Source organism: Haliotis cracherodii, unplaced genomic scaffold, assembly GCF_022045235.1.
Source record: "Haliotis cracherodii isolate W230 unplaced genomic scaffold, xgHalCrac1.p SCAF_13, whole genome shotgun sequence".
Taxonomy (NCBI): Eukaryota; Metazoa; Mollusca; class Gastropoda; order Lepetellida; family Haliotidae; genus Haliotis; species Haliotis cracherodii.
The window spans coordinates 23,894,927-23,918,213 of record NW_027266268.1 but is presented as its reverse complement, the minus strand read 5'-3'; the positions used below and the strand labels follow the sequence as shown (position 1 = coordinate 23,918,213).

Below are 23,287 nucleotides of genomic sequence, written 5' to 3'. Positions count from 1 at the left end.
TTGTCCTACGTTGGTCAGATATCTTTGTCATAGAACTGAGGCCAGGTTGTAGGTGCCTTGCATTAGACATATGGTTTCTTCTCAACTTGAAAATAAGAAACTGAATTAAATCAGTGTGGCTCCAGGGTAAGAAAATAGATCCCAGGCAAGAGAGGCGACTAAGGGGATGGGGCGGTCAGGCTCGCTGACTCGATTGATGCATGTCCGTATTTCAGTTGCATGGATCGGTGCTCGTGATGGTTATACTAATGTGGAGTGTGGCGTTAAACTACAAATAAACAAACACTTTGTTTTGTCGTGTTCTTTATAACCGAAGTTGAATTATTCCATTTGACGACGGCAACTAATACATGTGTAGCCTCTGGAAACACACATACTCCCGTGAAGATCTGGGTTAGAATAGGTCTGCGGAAACCCATACTTGTCGTAAGAGGGGACTGACTGGGTCGTGTGTCAGTCTGCCTGACTTAGTTGATGCATGTCATCGTACCAAATTGCGTAGATCAATGTTCATGATGTCAATCACTGGACTGTCTGAGGGCAGTTCAACAACAAACAAACAGAAACAGCCATACACAAAGACATGCTTCATTGTTATACACTTTGAGTGAAACAACAAACAGTCAACATGAATGGGGAAACGGTCACAATCCGCGTCAAGTCCACATCAAGAGTACATCAGTGTCCAGAGGTTTAGGCCATTTCACAAATTTTGATCTTCAAGCTCATGTGTCATGGAGAATCTAAAATGTAATTACAAATTACAACTAGAAAAGGGTATATTGATAAACAGATAAGTGAATGTTTTAACACACATCGTTCTACAATGCACGTGGCCTTTGCCACAAGCACGGATTTGGTTGTGACAAACAGCAACACAATGAATGCGAATCTGGATTCAAACCCATGATTATCGGTTTCTGGCACACAGTGGCACACATCTGACATATCGAGTTCCATCGGCTTAGACGACAGGGCCACCCGTGTCCCTCTTACCCGATTATATATATCAGCTCACTTCGTTATAACTGTAGTTAATTAATTCCATTTGACGACAGCAGTTAATACATCTGTACACTCAGGAATCAAACATACCCCAAGTGTAGATCCGGGATAGTAAATGGGTCTTCAGCAGATCATGCTTGTCGTAAGAGGTGACTAACGGTATCAGGTGGTCAGGCTCGCTGGCTGGCTGATACATGTTACTGTAACCCAATTGCGTGGATGGATGCTCATGGTGTCAATCACTGGATTGTCTGGTCCAGATTCCCGTGCGACGTTAAACAACAAACAATCAAACAAATAAACAAACTTAACATAGAATACACCATTATTGTAGGCTTTGATCAAAACAACAAACAATCAGCAAGAAAGGGGAAACAATCACATTCCTTGAGATACGGAGTCCACTCCACATTTACATCACAGCGCTCAGAGGTTAAGACAAATTTCACAAATTTCGACTTTCAAGTCCATGTGTCTTGGAAAAACTAAAATATATACAAAATATTAAACATATAGCAAGTACTGCGAGAGAAGGGGACTTTGATCAACAGATAACATAATCTATATATTGAACAGTTGAATCCTTGTGGTTCTACAGTGCATGTGAAGTAACTGCTGAACATGACCCATAATGTCTAAACAAGCAATTTATTGCCATGTCACTTGAGACATGTCCCCAACAGACCTAACCCTATCAGACCGGGCACCCATCAGTGCGGACCCCCGTCAGTCCGGACCTTCTGGACGCATTCTGATACGCTGTCCTATTTGTACACACCTGAGTAAATGTTAGGCATATGAAAGGACCCGACATAACTCCCAACCAAAGATTCGTTAACACGAATATTTCATCGTCTGGTATTTAAGGGTTCCACTGTACAATAATTTTCACATTATTATATGTGATTTGATATCTGATTGTAGACAGAATATTGAATATACGAGTCAGATTATTATAATAATGTAAACGGTCGGAATGATACCAACAAACTATGCTTATAAAGGTAGTACTATAAGTGTACTAAATCATATTACCTTTGCAGCAACACCTGTACATTCTAAAGGACAAGATGGTTGTGGAGAGAACAAAATAAAGTTGAATAGTAATAATATTTAAAAGTCAATATTATCAATTTGACTGATTTTACTTGATTTAACTATTCACTTGTTAATATTCTATAGGAACATAAAACACACATTTGTAAGGCAAACATGATATACGATGGAAATATTTCTTAAACGTGCATAGTCAACATTTATGAATGGTAAGACAAGTGAGAGTACAAATGATAAATAAAGCAGAGAGAGTAAGGACGACAAGCGTTGGAGTTAGTGTATACAGCAAACGGAAGTTGACAATTGATAAATAAATTGAATGCAAACATTCGCTCATTACTTCACAAACAATGACTCATGATGCCCTCTCAATGTTATTAACATGTGAACATTCAAAATGAAGACATTCTATGTGTCAAGCACACTCACAATGACTGTGACGCTGACATGCCATGATATAACTGAAATACTGCTCACAGCGGCTTTAAACAAATCTCGCAATTTAAAGAAGCTATGTATATATTTATACCCTCAGCGTATTCTTGTCCGTCAGTCCGGGTGTTGGTAGATACAGGTGTGGGTAGTGTCGTTGCACCTGCGGTTGTTGAGGCCGGGGTTTGTGTCGTCGGTGTTGCTGAACCTAAACAGAAACTAGTACTTAGATACCCTTTTCAGAGTTGCTAGTCCGAGGTTATACATTCTTTTCAAAATTCTTCTTCACATGAAACCAGCTGAAATTGAAGTCTTGTAGTCGCGTATTATTTTCAACACTACTCAATGTTTCCCCAGCTGCCACTGCAACTGCATTACTATCTGGCCAGTTTCCAGTAGGTAGCTCACACCCGGAAAAAGTATACACAGTTTGTTAGTAGCGTTTCAGAATGGATAACTACGGTACAATCTAGCTTCTGACAATTGATAATTTTCACTCCACTAAGCATTGTGTTGATACACATGACTGTGATGTTACAAACCAAATATGTGTTAATGTGACTGCTATCCAAAGTCATTAAATCATTCGCCTAAGGCCATTAGTCACTCTATCATGATTCCTTTTATATACTAGCCACATAAAGAAACTGTGAACGGAGAAAATAGAGATATAAGGGCACACCGTCCATATATGAAATATAGGTTTGAACACAGCAATTATTTGAGACATTCAAACGCTCATGCACGTGCCATGCGATATGACGTCATTGATGGGGGCCTATGGACGTGCAATGTGTTACTGCACGTGCATCCCGTGCAGCTGTACACAGTATGTGCAACTCAAAATTCGCTGTCACTTTGGAAATCATGTTTTGTGGTCATTCAAAAATTCAAAACTTCTCAGGCGCAGACACAAGCATATCACAAGCAAATCATGCCAAGATTGACAGCTGCACAGCGTCATGAAGCCATTGGAATGATCCGCGCGGGAATGAGGCAACAACACGTGGCAACACATTTCCAATGCCATCGTAACACGATATCGGCATTGGTGAGGCGTTATCAGAACACAAATGACGTTGCCGACCACCCACGTTCAGGACGTCCCCGAGTAACGACACCAAGACAGGACAGATGGATTCGAGTTACACATCTCCGACACAGGTTCCAAACGGCAGTAACGACGTCCCAGACAATTCCTGGACTGCGCCGTATCCATCCCAACACTGTCAGGAATCGTTTACGTCAGTACGGGATTCGACCACGACGCCCTGCCATACGTCCCGTCCTGACACACCGTCATCGAGTCAACCGTCTAAGATGGTGTCGAAATTATGTTCGCCAACCTCGAATATGGTGGAGAAATGTTGTGAAATCGAGGTTCAACATTTCCCACATTGACGGGCGCCAACGTGTCTACCGGCGTTTGGGAGAACGTTATGCACGCAACTGTATTGTGGAGAAGAATCGTTTGGAGGTGGCTCTGTGATGATTTGGGGTGGGATGACAGCACGGCACCGAACCCCTTTGGTGGTTGTTCAGGGCAATCTCACCGGTGTTGGCTACAGAGATCAGATTCTGAGGCCTGTGGTCATTCCTTTCCTGCAACGTCATGGCCCGGGATTGACATTTCAAGAGGACAACGCTCGTCCTCACACGGCTAGGGTCGCAATGGATTTCCTTCACCATAACAATTGCATGTTACTGCCATGGCCCGCAAATTCTCCAGATCTCTCCCCCAATAGAGCATGTGTGGGATGAAATGGAGCGCCGTCTGCGTCGTCTTCCACATCCTCCAGATAACGTCCGTGACTTGGCACAGGATTTGAGGAGGATATGGCAGGCAATTCCCCAGGCCTTCCATGCCCATTTGGTGGACTCCATGCGTCGCCGATGCACTGCTGTGATTCACGCACAGGGTGGTCATACCCGTTATTGACTTTGTGACTTTGTTGTATGACCCCCTACTCCATTTTGATCTTCTGACGTCATCGTAACAGATGTTGTTCAGGTCCCGTTGACATTTTCTTATGGTCCGATCATTCAGCTGCTACAGCGTCTGCATCATTTTGTTCTTGCTGTGTTGTATTTCAATCCAGAATATATTTTCTCTGTGCACAGTTTCTTTATGTGGCTAGTATATATTAAAAAGACACTCATCGATCTAGATCTAAATAACAACATCGATGACAATAGATATGACTTGAGCACAAGCATATTAAACGTTATTTTACAAACTTACCAAAACCAAGGCAGCCTGTAAATATACGATCTGACAAACAACTACTAACAGCATCGTGAATAACACCCTACTCGCGCGTTCCTTGTCAATCACAGCGTTTTGTTCATCACTTCCTCAGTAAGTCAGTGACGGTGTCGCTGTATGGTATTCTGAACATTCCCACGCTGAATGTAGTTGTCACTCGTTTGGATTGACTATGTGTTTTACCGCGATACAGTTGGTCGTTATATGACTGTAAGTATAAATATATGGCCAAATATACCGAATAGAAGTGTGTGAAATAGTTAATACGAAAACATAAGTATGTGCATTGTGCTGCTGTGTATATGGATATGTCACATAGTTATGAGCCGTGTCAGTTGCCATGCATTTTGAAAGACAAGTTGAGCACCACCCTTCTTTATGTTCCTATTCCCCGACCTTCCATGTATCTCTGTACATATGACGTTGATGTCAGATTAATGTACCACCGACATCTGTGGAAAATGTAGCTCAAGAATATTGTATGTTTCTCAAGATCGTCCCGAGTTCTGAGTCATATGATATGATGCAAAGCTTTAGAAGGATATTCAAAAATCTATTGCTATGAGTCAGTAAAAGCACACCACCTCAGATACTCGATTCCGGTATAGTATTTCAAAATGAATACGTCACAATGGAAACAAAACCAAGTATGTCATGTGATTTAATTTAATTTAATTTTATATGGAATGTACTGACTCCGAGCCGACCATTCTCTGTTTTATCCCCATAATGCCGAACTCTAGGCAGGGAAACAACACGTACACTCTTTCAAGTACCGTGATAAGGTTTGATGCGACCAGGGGCTGGAACCACCGACCTTTTGCTCTCCGGGCAAACGCTAAAACCCCAACACAATGGAGACGGTCGCAACCCAGAGCACACTAGATAAGACACCAAACCGACATCAACGAAGAAAGTTGACAACGTAACCAAAACCATAAACAGAAAAACGATAATCCATAAACTGTGACAATGACAAAGACTAATCAAAGACAATGTATACAAATTACTAAAACACAAATAATAGATATATTCAGATATTATTAACCATTTTAAATATTATGAGTCTTTTAATATTATATTTTAGGAGTTCAACTTTGAAATACATGTTTGTTATTCCTTATATTGTTTGAAATGCATCACATCGGGCTTTCCTCCAACATCAAGTTGACATGTCATGATATAACTGCCCAAAGCGGCTTTAAACAAACCTCGCATACTCAGAGAAGCTATGTCTGTACTTTTACCTTCAGCGTATTCTTGTCCGCCAGTCCGGGTGTTGTTAGATACAGGTGTGGGTAGTGTCGTTGCACCTGCGGCAGTTGAGGCCGGGGTTTGTGTCGTCGGAGTTGCAGAACCTAAACAGAAACTAGATCTTAGACATCTTAGCATTACATTAAATTTACTAGTTAAAGATATGGGAATAAAACTAATGAAACCAACAGAAACAATGCATAAGCAAATATGGAGATACAGGTGGGAGCGGGAATGACATAAATGTCCGACGTATTAATCTTCTTCTGGGACGAGCCTGTTCCAGTAAAACGTCTCGCGGGGGAGGGGCTGGGGTTGGGTGGGGGTGGGGAAGGGTTGTTGCTGGGTCATGGTGGGTAGGTGGATGCTATTTGGCGATACTGTTAATAGCTATTTTCAGTTCCAAATTCAATGCAGGGATAAATGTACAAATAACTCAGTTTACACTGTAAACACGGTGTGTGTATACAGAAATAAAACTCTTTTTCAAATTCAGGGTGCGACCAACTTACCTGCATCAGCACCTGTAGTTGCTGGATCAGTAGGGAAACGGTAGCCTCCATTAAAAATTTCGCCGTAAAACCCATATGCAGCGAATCTGCTGGCAGATCGGACGATGTATCTGCCATGTGAACAGTTTTTTCCCGCTTTGTATTCACTGCCGGGGATGTCCACCCAGTCCAGTGTAGCAAGGGCCATATCACCAGTAAACACTTCAATATCCGTTACATGTTGTTTAGTCAGTATGTTGATACACCATGTATTAGGAATGAATGCACTGTTCACGAAATACGTAACTGGAACTACAACAGCAAACCCAGTATAATATGCATTTCGGTTGTATGTACACAGGGTTGCCATGACAGGCCTTGTAGCATTAAAATATAGACTCTCATTATAGGCGAGGTATTGGCGATATACACGGTTGTCACCCAGAGAGAATGTGGATCCATTGTTCAACATAATTTCAGTGTTGCTCTGGTCACTAAGAACTTGCAGCTGGTATGTCGAGTTCCTTCTACTGGAGTGGTCACCTGTATACATAACATACTTCGTCTCATGATGTCGTACAGGTAATAGTTGCGTCGAGGCGATGACTGACCTTCCTTGCATTGTCCCACTGAACACAGCTACAGTGTTTGTTGTGTTGATTACAGTTCCAGTCAGGTCATATTTACTCTTCATTGTGAAGGTCTGATACTCATCTAGAGTCACGTGAATCGTGTCTCCGTCGTTGTAGGTCATGTTGTCATAGGTGACGTACCCCTTCAGCATCAGCGTGATGTCCACGTCCGTCTTGTGGTTGTGGTTAGCTATCACTAACACCACCTGGTCCTTGTATCCCAGGCAGGTGGATACTACATACCTGGAACCTAGGGCAGAGATCGGGAGGGGTGAAAAGATGTCATGTACACTGTGTCCGTGAACGCCCATGTCCTTACCAAAGACATGGATTACGAAAGCCTTGTTTTCCACACCCACCGTCACCCCCAATGACGAATTTATGGTAGCAATGGTGTACCCGTATGGCTTTACAGTCCATGAGACGTTATATCCAAGCTGTGGATAATCAACCAGAAAGGATCCCCCTGTTTCCCCAGCTTCCACTTCAACTGGAGTACTAACCGACCAGTCATACTTAATAAATACCAGTAGGTAGCTCACACCTGGAAAAGTATACACAGTTTGTTAGTAGGGTGTTAGAATGGATAACAACGGTACAAGCTAGTTTCTGACAACTGATCATTTCAACGTATCACTCGACTAAGCATTACGTGCCTGGTGTTGACATACATGACTGTGATGTTACAAACCAAATATGTGTTAATGTGACAGCTGTCAAAAGTCTTTAAATCGATCGCCTAGGGACAAGAGTCACTCTATCATGATTTCTTTATATATTAAAAAGATACTCATCTATCTAGTTCCAAATAACAACATAAATGAAAATGGATATAACGTGAGCACAAGCAAATTAAACGTTATTTTACACAGTTACCAAAATCAAGGCAGCCTGTAAATATACGTTCTGACAAACAATTACTCACAGCATCATGAATAATAGCCTACTCGCGCGTTCATTGTCAATCACAGCGTTTTATTCATCACTTCCTCAGTAAGTCAGTGACGGTGCAATTGTAGGACATTCTGAACATTCCCACACTGAATGTAGTTGTAACTTGTTTGGATTGACTATGTGTTTTACCGCGATACAGCTGGTCGTTACATGAAAATATTATATATGTCGGTATAAAAATGTTGTCACATCTACCGAATGGAAGTGTAGGAAAAAGTTAATATGAAATCATAATAACGTGCACGTGTGCTGCTGTGGATATGAATACGTCCCAGTGTTATTAGTGGTGTCCTCATAATCGGAGAGTCGCCATTTGGAAAGACAAGTTGAGCACCACCCTACTTCATGTTCCTATATCCCGACCTTCCATGTATCTCTGTACATATGACGTTGTTGTCTGATATATGTCTAAGATACCACCGATATCTGTTGCAAAGTTGGCTTCAGAATTTTGTATGTTTCTCAAGATCGTCACGAGTTCTGAGTCATATGATATGATGCAAAGCTTTAGAAGGATATTGCTATGAGTCAGTAGAAGCACATCACCTTAGATACTGGATTCCGGTATAGTATTTCAAAACGAGCATGTCATAATGGAAACAAAAACCAATATGTCAAGTGATTTTAATTTCATTTTATTTTATATCGAATGTACTGATTCCGAGCCGTCCATTCTCTGTTTTATCCCCATAATGCCGAGCTCCAGGCAGGGAAATAACAAGTACAATCCTTCAAGTACCGTGATAAGGTTTGATGCGACCAGGGGATGGAACCATCGACCTTTTGCTCTCCGGGCAAACACTCTAACCACTACACCACTGAGGGGGCCGCACCCCAGAGCACACTAGATAAGACACCAAACCGACATCTACCGTGAAAGTTGACAACATAAACAAAACCATAAACAGCAAAACGATAATCTATAAACTGTGATCAAAGACAGTTTACCAAAATATACAAATTACCAAAACACAAATAATAGATGAATTTAGTTATTATTAACCATTTTATATATTGTGAGTCTTTTAATGTTATATTTTAGGATTACAACTTTGAAATACATATTTGTTATTCCTCATATTGTTTTAATTGCATCACCTCGGGCTTTCCTCCCACATCAAGCTGACATGCCATGACATAACTGAAATACTGCTCAAAGTGGCTTTAAAGAAATCTCGCATACTCTAAGAATCTATGTCTATACTTATACCCTCAGGGTATTCTTGTCCGTCAGTCCGGGTGTTGGTAGATACAGGTGTGGGTAGTGTCATTGCACCTGCGGCATTTGAGGCCGGGGTTTGTGTCGTCGGAGTTGCTGAACCTAAACAGAAACAAGATCTTAGATAATCTTTTCACAGTTGCTTGTCCGAGGTTTCCAATCACATAACATTCTTCTTAACATGAAAACAGCTGATATCAATGTCCCATAGTTGCGTATCAATTTCAACACTACTCTACATTCGATAGCTCGGAAAATTTATTTCATGTCTGATTCACGCATGTGGAATATACATACTTATTATATATTTACATGTGACTTTTTTTGTACTATTCTTTCGGTACCAAGATTCGTTTGTGCATTCCTGCTCTTGTACAGATTCTATTTGAAATGCTCCATTTTGGAATGCTTCATACTTTAAGTGGAACATGTAGTTGCAGCTGGCAAAAGTCACGTGGTTTTCGAGCTACTCATCTACCTGAAATGTCCCCATTTCACAGAGAACTACCTGGGACTCACATAGTGGTAGGGGTATGTTATAAGATGTTGTTCTCTGCAGTCATACAGAATGTAGAATGACAGACACGACGTGAGTAGGCTCTGGGGTTACTATGATACAGGGGAACTCAGGCGTACAGTAAGAGGGCATAACAAACGTTCCCATTGTCCTCTCCATGCCCCGCGTATTAACCTTGAAGTTCAAAACTACCCTGGGGAGGAGTTGCATCAACTACTTAGAATAACAGATGTGCTTGAAAGGAATTTGATAGTGGAGGCATGCCTCATGAGTAAATGTCTAGTTGAAAAGAAAGAGAATGCAAGACATGTTGACGAGATAGTTCACTGCATCACGTCCTATTGAGTTTCATTTTCTGTTTGGGAAAAGAGATAGAGCGAGAAACTAAATTCGACAAGTCTCTCGGTACATGAAAAGAAAAACACAGCTTTTGAATTATCTACCTCCAAAGCTTAGAGGATAATTGAACCCTGACACCTACTGCATCATCATCAATCTTTGGCAAACCTTTCAGAAATCTATTCCAAAATATGTACTCCAGATACACCAGCAATGGGGGTGTCTGAATTGAATGCAAATGGCTGTAAAATGAATTTGTAACAAAATATCCGAACAACGCTATTTATTCTTTTGGTTTACCACGTCACTGGTCTTGTTGCTCGCTATGGCCCTTTCCGTTACTTCAGTTGTCAGGCCCTTGAAAAAAACTAATAATGAAATTAAAAAAATACACCATCAAAAATCAAATAAATTTTTAAAAAATGTTGAGTCACTGAATAGGGAAACGAATGGGGAACCATAGGTTCAAAATTGTGACACACCAAAAGGAATCCTGAGTTTTGGCACGAAACGATAAATGCAGTGGGACAGAAAGAGTGATAACTAAAGAAATTACATCTCAACCAACCCGAGATGTCAACTTGGGTGAACTGTTAGTTTCGGGCTAACAAACTCGTTTTGTGTCAATGAAGTCCACTTCAATGCCCAAACTTCTGGAGATGGCAAGAAAACATAACTGATTTTTGTAGGTCTGTCTATGTGGTTAGGACATGCTATTGGATTGTCTGGCCCAGACCCCATTATTTACAGACCACCTTCACACACCTTCACACATAGCTGGAATATTGCTGAGTGCGGCGTTAAACAACAAACAAACAAAACATCCTTGTGTTCAAGTTTAGCATAATGTAATATAATATTAATATCTTCATGTAAATAAGCTGACCACAGTTCAAAACTCTATTAAGTTTGTTAGCTGATTTGTCGGCTTGTAAGGTGCTTGTATGATTATGTAAATCATCTCTCATTGTATTTATTTTTTACAAACAGGTTATATACCTGAAATGATTTCTCATTTTACTTAATATTCTGATTATACATCTATACGTGATGAGGACATCAAAGTATTACATACCAAACTATACCTTCATGGTAATAATACATAATAAAATAATAATAATAATAATAATAATGAAAGTACTGTAGCCCGTCCTGAAAGTATTGACGATAAAAAAGACGGATGTAAAATGATTATCCGTGGTAAGAGGTCAGTTACATAGGACGACAAACGTTGGCGTAGGTGTGATTGATAATTGAACGCACACATTCTCTTTCCTCACTTCACACACACTCACTCATGATGCCCTCTTAATATTATTGACATGTGAACATTCAAAATGAGATGGAGACAAGAACACACACACACAAATAATCGCAGTTCACAAATATTATAATGGAGACGTGCATGTCTCAGATCCTTTTTGTGATTGTAGATTATTTCGTTAATGCATATCAAACTGAACATGTAATCATAACCAAAAATATATCTTTTTGTAGAATAAAGAATAGTACAGACTTATATATCCGGAACATAAGCACATTCGTTTAAACAAAACATCGCAAATATATATTTCAAATATTTTTTGTAAACAAACAGGCTTCTACAAGATAAATTAAGCATTAAGTTTACTAGTTAAAGATATGAGAATAAAACTAATCAAACCAACAGGACAATATACGCATAAGCAAATATGGAGAAACTTTATACAGGTGGGGGCGGCAATAACAAGAATGTCCGACGAATTAATCTTTTGGGACGAGCCTGTTCCAGTAAAACTTCTCCAGGGGAGGGACGGGGAGTGGGGGTTGCTGGGTAATGCTGGGTAGGTGGATGTTATTTTGCGACACTGGGACCGACATTGATACAGTGTCGTTTCTTAACACCACCTGCGGTTCCACTTATGGCGTAGGTATTCTGACATGGAGATGCGTCATACTGTTCATAGGTGTTTTCAGTTCCAAAGTCAATGCAGGGATATATGTACAAATAACACAGTTCTACACTGTAAACACGGTATATGTATACAGAAATTAAATTCTTTCCCAAATTCAGGGTGTCGTCCAACTTACCTGCATCAGCACCTGTATTTAATGGATCAGTAGGGAAACGGTAGCCTCCATTACACATGTCCCCGTAAAACCCATATGCAGCGAATCTGCTGGCAGATCGGACGAAGTATCTGCCATGTGAACAGTTTCTTCCCGCTTTGTATTCACTGCCGGGGATGTCCACCCAGTCCAGTGTAGCAGGGGCCATATCACCAGTAAACACTTCAATATCCGTTACGTGTCGTTTAGTCAGGATGTTTATACAGTATGTATTAGGAATGAATGCATTGTTCACGAAATACGTAACTGGAACTACAACAGCAAACCGCTGAAGATATAACTTTCGGTTGTTTCTACACAGGGTTGCCATGACAGGCCTTGTAGCATTAAAATATAGACTCTCATTATAGGCGAGGTATTGGCGATATACACGGTCGACACCCAGAGAGAATGTGGATCCATTGTTCAACATAATTTCAGTACCGCTCTGGTCACTAATGACTTGTAGCTTGTATCTCGAGTTCCTATAATAGTAGTAGTCACCTGTATACATAACATACTCCGTCCTATGATGTCGTACAGGTAATAGTTGTGTCATGGCCAAGAAACCTTTTTCCATTTCCCCACTTAACACAGCTACAGTGTTTGTTGCGTTGATTACTGTTCCAGTCAGGTCATATTTACTCTTCATCGTGAAGGTCTGATACTCATCTAGAGTCACGTGAATCGTGTCTCCGTCGTTGTAGGTCATGTAGTCATAGGTGACGTTCCCCTCCAGCATCAGCGTGATGTCCACGTCTGTCTTGTGGTTGTGGTTAGCTATCACTAACACCACCTGTGTCTGGCTTTCCAGGCAGGTGGATACTACATACCTGGACCCTAGGGCAGAGATCGGGAGCGATGAAAAGACGCCATATACATAAAATCCGAAAACACTCATGTCCTCACCAAAGACATGGATTACAAAAGCCTTGTTTTCCACACCCATCGTCACCCTCATTGACGAATCCATGGAAGCTTGAGTGTAGCTGTATGGCGTTACAGTCCTTGTGATGTTATATCCCAACTGTGGAAATTCAATCAGAACATATCCCCCTGTTTCCCCAGCTGCCACTTCAACTGCATGAGTAGCCAGTAGGTAGCTCACGCCTGGAAAAAAGTATACACAGTTTGTTAGTTGTGTTTTAAAATGGATAACAACTGTACCAAATATGTGTTAATGTGACTGCTGTCCAAAGTCATTAAATCGATCGCAAAAGGACAATAGTCACTCTATCATGATTTCTTTTATATATTAAAAAGACACTCATGATGAGTGTCTTTTTAATATATAACAGAAATGGCATCGATCTAGTTCCAAATAACAACATCGATGAAAATAGATATAACGTGAGCACAAGCGAATTAAACATTATTTTACAAACTTACCAAAATCAAGGCGGCCTGTAAATATACGATCTGACAAACAACTGCTAATAGCATCGTGAAAAACACCCTACTCGCACGTTCATAGTCAATCGCAGCATTTTGTTCATCACTACCTCAGTAAGTCACAGTGACGGTGTAACCGTAGGGCATTCTGAACATTCCCACGCTGAATGTAATTGTCACTCGTTTGGATTGACTATGTGTTTTACCGCGATACAGTTGGTCGTTATATGCCTGTCAGTATAAATATGTGGCCACATCTACCGAATGGAAGTCTATGAAACAGTTAATATGAAAACATAAGTATGATCATGTGTGCTGCTGTGGATATGAATACGTCCTACTGTTATTATCGTAGTTAGCGATTCAGAGAGCGATTTTACAGCCATACAGTTGGTCGCTATATGTAATGTCAGTATAAAGCTTTAGAAGGATATTCAAACATATATTGCCATGAGTCAGTATCACCTCAGAGACTCGATTCCGGGATAGTATTTCAAAACGAGCATGTCATAACTGAAACAAAATCAAATATGTCAAGTGATTTTAATTTTACTTTATTTTATATGGAATGTACTAACTCCGAGCCGACAATTCTCTGTTTTATCCCCATAATGCCGAGCTCCAGGCAGCGAAACAACAAGTACCATCCTTCAAGTACCGTGATAAGGTTTGACGTGACCAGGAGATAGTCCGAAGTATCACATCACATAAAATTCTTATTAAACATGAAAACAGCTGATATCAATGTCGTAAAGTCGCGTATAAATTTCAACACTACTCTACATTATATACACATGACGTTGTGACCCAAGAGAATAAAGTAAAAAGGAGACCAACCCAAGTCTTTAATGATTTGGAAAATCTTGATTTGCACAGCTCTTGCCTGAAATTAAGAATTGTTCTGTGCTCCTTTTTATTTTTTATTTTTTTTATTTTGTAGACATGGATAGACCAACCAGGAAAGAAATTGATGGAATATTAATTTCACATGTTACCACTGATCCAGTTTCATTCATCACACAATAAAATCTTAGTATTTGATATTACGAAGTGCATGCATGATCCTGTACATGTTTGCTGTAGTAATTTACATACTAGTCAACTTGATAATAATTTTTATTATAGTGTAGCACGGCATCAACGATAACTATATGATATCCTCACTTGTCATCGATGTATTGACATCGAACAATGGACGACATTCCCACATTCTTACAGTACCGGTGTCAGTAAAATCTTCGTAGTTAAAATTATGTATCTGCAAAATATAATATAAGGGAGTCCAGAACAATGCTTTCAGGGATAGTGAGGGAAGTGAGGCAATCTAGGCTTGCCAAATCGGTCTAGACTTGAGCTGGATTCCTTTTAAATTTATTCTCTATGGTCTGGGAGACATACAAGGGCATCTGTATCGCATGGAGAACTGACGTGTAGGGAGAATCCCGCTGGGTCAGTGTAATCGGATATGTTGTGGAGTTTCGGGTTTGGGCTGTTTGCTGAATAGAATAAGGGCTCACGAACAAGGGCACGATGTAGTAATAAAAGCATTACCACCTCACACTAGTCTGTTTATATCAGGCATGTTATTGTGATTTGAAATCTCTTTTCGAACAATTGCGAGTTATTGTATACTCTGTATTCTTTCGTCATGGTAGAATATATATTTTCTATGTTGCTTTTTGAATTATCCACAAATAATGAGAACTAGAATGTAATCTTTTATCTGGAGATATACAATAATACTACTGAAGCGCATATCTGAAAAATGGGACTAATCGACTGATATTTCTTTCTTAAACACTGCCCGTTACAGGCATTCTATTCATTAAATTATACTATGTATAGTTTAAAAGTTGAGAAATATTGCATTTCAAATAATGGCAAATTGTGTATCTTTCTACATTTTTTAATTCATTATAATTTCTGAAATAAAACATCAGATAGTGATATAAACGAATATGATCCATACTGTGAAAAGTAAATTGTTGATTTCTTATTATGAATTAAATACGCTGAAATATGAAAAGATAGTAAAACCAAATCGTTTTCATCTGTTCATGTGAGTAGGTAACCAGAGATCGAGGCAACTCACAGACGTAACCATTTGTGAAAAATCAAAGATTCAAAGTTTAGGGGTTTGAACATGTGCATTGCACGACAGACAAGAAAGCAACGCAATGATTAAATTATTAATCCAATTATTTTATAAATAAAACTTAATATATAGAAAACACAAGTGTAATTTCTCATTGTTGGAAGGTGTTAAATAATAGTTTCTGTTTGATTGTCGTTAAACGCCGCACGCAATAATATACCAGCTATATATATGACGGTGGTTTGTAAATAATCAAGTCTGGACTATACATTCCAGTTATTAACATCAAAAGCATCGATCTGCGCAATTGGGATACGATGACATGCATCAACCAAGTCAGCGAGCCTGACCGCCCGATTATGTTAGTCGCCTTTGTACAAGCATGTGTTGTTGAAGGCCTATCCTAACCCGGATATTCAAAGGTAATTTTTTAAATAATAAGATACAATGAAATTATGTATATGTCCAGAATAAGTGTGAATAAGTAGATGGATAATATATCCATACACGTCAATTAAATGGCTTAGACTGCATATGGTTCAATAATGAGCTCTTTTACAAGTCCATATTTTAATACAGGTTTTTGATAATCATAATAACTCCACAAAAGCTGCACATTGGCGACGAAAACGGTACTTGTCAGCATCACAGATACCAATAATACATTTTTGAACATGAGATACATATAATTACTTTAAAGATAAAACATGTATCTAACTGGTAAATTAGAAGGATAAAAATATACGCTACCGACATGTTTCGTATTTTTTTCGTTTGGAGAGAGAAGTAGTGACTGGTATCTGATGGGTGCAAACAGGTGTCGAGTCGCGCTCTCTGATATGCATGTTGTATACAGTATATATCAGGTGAAAGAAGGATAAAAATATACGCTACCGACATGTTTTATATATTTTTTTTCGTTTGGAGAGAGAAGTAGTGACTGGTATCTGATGGGTGCAAACAGGTGTCGAGTCGCGCTGTCTGAGATGGCTCAAATTTCTTAGCTCTAAAGATCACGACGGCGATACAGGCCGTGAAGTACATGTAGTTTGTTTCACAGTCCATGAACCATATTATTTCCCTTCCGCCCAGGCCCTACTGCATTGCTATAGCCCCAAATGAAACAAGCCTATGTGTTCAACAGTTTCAGGCTGACATTTCAATCCCACTGGGGCTGCTTTTAAATTTAAATATAGTTTCTCGTTTTATTCAAAATAATATATTTTCAGAGACTAATTATAAGCGTTAGCCTAATCGTGAAATACAACTATCCAAAAGATCCCATGCATGTCTCTATTTCAGACTTCTCAACGTTCCTATCGATATATAGTCTTCAAAAAAAGAAACTTGACACTGACTAATAAACTAATATAATGCGAATGTTTTAAAATAGGACACAGAAACCATAATTGAAACACTGTTTCAAGATCAATGTACACAATGTTCAAAACATTAATCGTGTCACCTAGACAGACACACGTACACGATACAGTTAATGTCACAGGGGTACAGAAAATGTCAGTATCGGTTATGCCCACCACGTGCACCAATCACCGCTTGACACCGACGACCCATAGATGCAATCAAGGTGTCAATAACACGCTGTTGGATGTGCTGCCATTCATGCTGAAGTGCATCAAGAAGCGCCGGAAGTGTTTGGGGCGGTAGATTCCTTCTGCGAACGCGTCGATCCGACTCGTCCCACAGATGCTCAATCGGAGACAAATCTGGTGACCGGGCTGGCCAAGGTAATGTCTGGATGTTGTTGTTCTGTAAGAATTCCTGACAAATACGTGCAATATGCGGTCGAGCGTTTTTCTGCTGGAACTGTCCGCCATGAACGTTGACGTGGGGAAGAACGTAAGGCTGTAGGGTCAAGTCTCTGTAACGTACACGTGTCAATGCACCTGCCGCATGCACGAGAGGCGTCCTACCACCGTGATGAATTCCGGCCCATACCATGACACTCCCGCCGCCAAATGGGACAACCTGCTGCACACAGTTGGGGCGTAACGTTCCCCCCGACGTCTGTAGACACGTGCGCGCCCATCAGCACGTGTGAGTAGGAAACGAGACTCGTCAGTAAACAGTACATTTCTCCACCTTGCACATGCCATATGACGTTGGGTCAATACATGACGTCGAACAGGTGTTCGTGTAAAAAGTCCAGCCTCCCTCAGTCTGTTGCGTACCGTTCGATCTGATATTTTGCGTACCCCAGGGATCTGTGTGGTTGTGGACGTGGCTGTGGTAGTGCGGTCTCGGAGGTGTCGCAGCCGGATGTATCGAACTTGTGCTTGGGTTGCTTCCTGACCTTGGTCTGTCGTCAACTCTGTTGGCTTTGTTGTATCGGGTCCACAGTGCGGAGATTGTCTGTCTGGATACGCCAAAGTGCCTGGCCACTTCTTGCTGAGTTGCTCCAGCTTGTTATCTCCCAATGGCGTTGTTCCGTTGAGCTGCATTCAGTCTTGGCATTCTGTCACCGCCTCTACTGCCGTTATAAGGATTGTATGAAAAGCCGTTGATGTGGATTTTTATACCCAGTCAGCGGGGGGGCCTGCATGCCTAAATGCAGGATCCTGTGCTGCACGTTTTTTACAGGCGGTTGCGTTTGGATGAAGCTGTAAAATTGATCCCCAAACGCTACGTTTATGTGCTTTGCATGTGTTTTCGCGAATTATAGACACGTCATCTTTCTGTTTGACTTATTTGGTTCTTATTTAATGTAATTATTTTAGATATTTGGTAAAATGTGGTTTTACATATATGTCTAGTTTCATTTTTTGAAGAGTATATATCAATTGACAATATCATTTAAATGTCAACACTGATGCAGTGAATGCACAGACTTGATGCCAGAATAATCTCTAATCTCTGAAATGAATATATACATAACAGGAAAAAAACAGTTGTTAAATAATAGTTGTAAAACATAATAAAAAGGAGTCAAGAGACTTTCTTCATTTTGCCAAATATTGGGCTCTATTGGACATATTTTGGTCAGGGTCTGTATGACAGACAAACCTGATGCTTTTAAGTATAATGACTGTGTAAAGCTAGTTGAAACAAATTCTTCATGTAACGTTTTCTCGTGATTGTCATCTTTTACACAATGTCCTGAGCCTAATTATGATTCATTGTACTTCAAAATGTGCTGAAATGTAAAAAGGTCCTTTCATACATGCATGGGATGGGTCAGCTCTGAATTTAGCAGGTTCGTTTATTTAGAAATGATCAAATCATCAAATTAAAGATAAGTAAGTATAGCTGTATATATTCAAAAATGTTTGTGATTAACCCAACCTTGAAAAATATTGAAAGATGAGTGGTAACTATGTCGTTATTTCAAATTAGAATGATAGCACAGCAGGAAAGCATTGCACCTTAATACACGTATCTTGTTAACCAAATATGGTTTTTTTAAGTAAGAGCAACATGTATATCGAGAGGATAGGTTTGTTGTGTGATTTATCACTCATTACTTTCAGAAAGTGTGCATATTCTGTTGATCGACACAAAATGACATAAGGCGATTCATACAGGTAAATACAATTTATTTCAGAACTAGTATAGATTACACAAGGTTTGGGGAAAATATATGTAATTATCAGAACTTTGGATTTCGGCAAGCGTCTTGCTCAGGGATTGTTTGGTCAGGTTTAAAGGATTCGGGTCCTGGCTTGGGCTTTGTGTTTGGCGTGTAGACGACATTTCCAGGTTTGACGTATCAATGACCAAGAATGATGTCTGATGCAATTCTCTTTTTTGACTTGTACCGTGTGTTCCCGTGCCCTTTCGGATGAACAATTGACTTGCCTTTGCATGTGTTTGTGGCGGGTGCCAGCAGTGGATTGGGATGAGCTCGCCTTTTTGTGAGCACCCAGTGTCATCATATTTTATCGTGAATAATGAAACATGCTCCTGGTGTTGTCGGAATCGTGCAGTGTGCTCTACTTTTGGCAAGGGTTTCTTATGATAATGGCTTTTGTTAACTGATAAAGATGAGAGATAATGTCAGTGTATAGGTCATGTAATTAAGAAACAAACGGCGAGTGGGAGTTCTTTATTGTACGATAAACAACGACCACGACTCGTTTTTTTTCTTATAGGAGATATCAACATTACGTACAGCCTCTTTAAGGGTGTTAAATTAGTAAAACGTACACGCCTCAAAAATATTTACCCGTACTTAAATAATAATGACTCCCTGCATAGAATCCGACCACGACAATACCAGATGAATCCATTTTATGAAAAGTAGGGTTTGAATTTGGTCTTTCCCGCATATTCTTACAATCTTCTCGTCGATTATCTGTTCTTTTTCTCCCTATACCGATTGTCATATCGCTCTCACTTCCGGATGCGATTGTTAGGGCTTTGATTTAATCTACCTTCCCCAGCTTATTCTATTGGGAATAACTGACTAGACACTTCCCTCTCAAACATAACGTCAAATTTAAGACGGCTTCAGGTTGCGAGTGCATGTTCGAATCTCCAGAAATGACGTCATGATAGAACAATGTTTTATCGTGAAATAAATAACACTTCCTTCTTCTTTTTTCTTTGCGATCTTTCGCGTAGCTATCTTATATAATCAAATGTCAATTTCTCATTGCTTTATCATGACGTATCCGTGTCATAACCAATCATGTAGCAATAGCATACACAAATATCGTTGACGTAGAATAGAATCATGATATATGATTATCCTTTGGTGTGCAATATTTCTGGTTGATAAATCTGACATATGCTTACTTTTAATAATAGCGACTATACTGTTTTCTATCACTTTATCAGGTCTCTGTGAGTGAGTGAGTGAGTGAATTTTACATCGCATCGGCAATATTGCAGCCATATTGCGATGAAAACAAGTTAATTATGATTAAATACACGTCGACAAAGGACATTAAAACAGTAAGTCATGTATCACAGCTAAGGTATAAAACAAACCAGTTCACAATAGAAACAAAGAATTCTTCAGTAGATTTGGTACATACTTACTTACTTACTTACTTACTTACTTTGGAGATTTAACGTGCGCTTTCCGACTGATGCGTATTTCGCACACGGGCCCGGCCAGGCCATTTAATGTGTTTCCGAAAGGGGCGAGGGTGGTCTGTGCAACCCAAGAGGGGGCTTTAGGGGTTGCTTATATATAATTTGGGAATTTTGAGATTTGGAATAGATGCTGATGGGGTTGGGGAGGAGAACTAAGGGAGCTGGGTATGGTGGATGATTGTTTGTTTATGTGATTTTGATTTGGTAGGTTATTATGGTTTTAGATGCGTTTTATTAGTTCCGTTTTTATTAAGAATACGCCTAAGGCCTTGAAGTTTTCTAGTTTATTTTGTGGGTTTAGTATTGCTTCTAGAGTGAGAGCCTTGTTTAGATTGAGGGTGGTTTGTAATGCGGTTCGATGTGTTAGGTAGTGTGTGCAGTGGATGAGTGCGTGTTCTGGGGTTTCTGGTTGTTTGCAGTGTGGGCAGTTACCTGTAGTGTGTTTTTTAAATTTTTTTAGGTGGTTATTTAGGTTGGTGTGTCCTGTTTGGAGTTTAGTGATTACTCTGTCGATTTTTTTTGATGGATGGAGAATTTTTGGTTTGGTTAGTGGTTTGCTGAGCACTCTTTTGATTTTGCTATTTGAGTTTAGATATAGGTTATGCCATTTTTTTGTGATTTTTTGTTTGTTTACACTTTTAATTTCTGATTTTGAGATGGGTAAGTTTAAGCTTATTTCTGGGATTTTAAGGGATAGTTTAGCTGCTTTATCGGCGTTTTCATTACCGTATATTCCTACGTGGGCGGGTATCCACAAGAAGGTTATTTGTTTGCCTGCTTTTGTTAGGTCGTTGGAGCTTTTAAGTATTTGATTTATTAATTTAGGTCGGTTTTTGGTATTTTTGTTTTGGAGGGCTTGTAGTCCACTTAGGGAGTCAGTAAGTATTAGGATTTTTTGGTTGTTTTTGGATTCTTGATTGTGGAGGGCTGAGGCCATGCCCATTAGTTCGGCCGTGAATATTGATTGGTTATTTGGGAGTCGGAAGGATTGTGTGGTTTTAGTTGGTTGTGTGGTATGGACTCCGAAACCCGTGTGTTTGGAGGTCGGATCTGAGGATCCGTCCGTGTAAATGTGACACCAATTTGGCCAATTTTTGTGTATGTATGCTAGTGTGGTAGTTTTAGCTATGTTTGGGTCGGTTTGTTTATTTATTTGGCTAGCTAGTGTTGTGTCTATTTTGGGTATTTTAAGTTTAGGGGTGAAGATATTTGATTGTTTGCAGTTTTGTTTAAGATTTTTAATTTGGTGTTCATTTAGGTAGTTTGTTATTCTTTGGGATATTGGGGTAAGTAAGGGGTGTTTACGAGCTAGAGCTTGGTTTTTAGGGCTGATGTTTTGGTTTATTAAGTTTTGGATGAGAGGGTTTGATTGGGACGCGGCCCAGAAATTTAAGCTTAGCTGTTCCCTGCGTAGACTTAGTGGCATTTCTCCTGTTAGAGATTTGGTACAAGATAAAACTGGGCTATATACCTCTGGCAACCAAAGCTAGATCACCTAACTGGGGATCATGGGGATCAGGTCTCTGTGCCATTTGCAAAATAATGCAACTGATCCTAAATATGTGTATATTGTAATATCCTTAAGCCACTGAGTGCGGCATTAAACAACAAACAAACACAACATAATATCTTTTAGAATTATGTTAACAATGCCGATGCAAAAAAATAATCACTACAATCTCCATACCTCTTTCTCTGTGTTTTTTTTGTAATAATCTGAAGGAATAATAATGTCAACGAGCATGTTGACGGGGAATTAGCTCTTGGGGGAATAAAGAACAAAATCGACATCACTGTCCCGGAACGCTTTATGCACAACATGTAAACAATAAACATCAATTGCACAATACCTGCTCTGACAACACAAACACAGCCATGAGCGGACCTTCCAGCTCAGGCATACATGAGGTAAGCAGAGCTCCAGCTCACCTCAGGACGTTTCCTACGAGCAGCACATCCTGCTCGAGGTCGTCCCTACACCAGCACTCGGAATACCAAGCTTGACTAACACCATGTAATAGTAACACATATATAGTAATGAACAACAATGGACAGACAAAGAGACAATGACGTTGCTTTGGACATTGGACATATGGTCGTGATTAACAGACACAGTTCAGGGGATGATCAATTAAGGTAATAAATGCCATACTATAAAAAGCAGTTGTTAAAGGGAAGGGATATGGTAGACCAGGCTGACTGACAGTCAAAATATAATGAAATGTTGGTGAGGATTAACAACGGAGATTAGTGTCTTATAAATAATGACAATTGAGTTATAGAGACATATACATGTCATGGCTACAGGATAATTAGCCTTTGGAGTCAAATGTATTTCAGACAATGGTAGTCGTAAATCAGTAGCTATGACAATAATGACAATAATATCATAATAATATCTGCTAATCAGCAACCTTATTCCTCCTTGTGACGGAAAAGTGCAGGGGGTGAGGGCAGTTAAGTTGATGGTACAGACAGATAAGAGAGAT

At 39.8% G+C, this 23,287-nt stretch overlaps 1 protein-coding gene across 3 annotated transcripts in view; it reads right to left on the bottom strand.

The window, feature by feature from the left end:
* Positions 1-305: 305 nt before the first annotated feature.
* Positions 306-23,287, bottom strand: part of LOC139459789 (uncharacterized) — a 28,697-nt gene continuing 5,715 nt past the window's right edge. Inside the window, exons 2-7 of one of the 3 annotated variants that reach the window (XM_071241457.1) lie at positions 12,236-13,363; positions 9,301-9,411; positions 6,526-7,680; positions 6,007-6,117; positions 1,096-2,701; positions 306-743 (exon numbers count right to left, since the gene is read on the bottom strand). In XM_071241457.1, the coding sequence (XP_071097558.1) occupies positions 2,535-2,701; positions 6,007-6,117; positions 6,526-7,680; positions 9,301-9,411; positions 12,236-13,363 (2,672 nt within the window). In that variant the 3' untranslated portion in view covers positions 306-743; positions 1,096-2,534. The remainder of the gene's footprint in view (positions 744-1,095; positions 2,702-6,006; positions 6,118-6,525; positions 7,681-9,300; positions 9,412-12,235; positions 13,364-23,287) is intronic. The other 2 variants (XM_071241458.1, XM_071241459.1) reach the window with 2 other exon arrangements.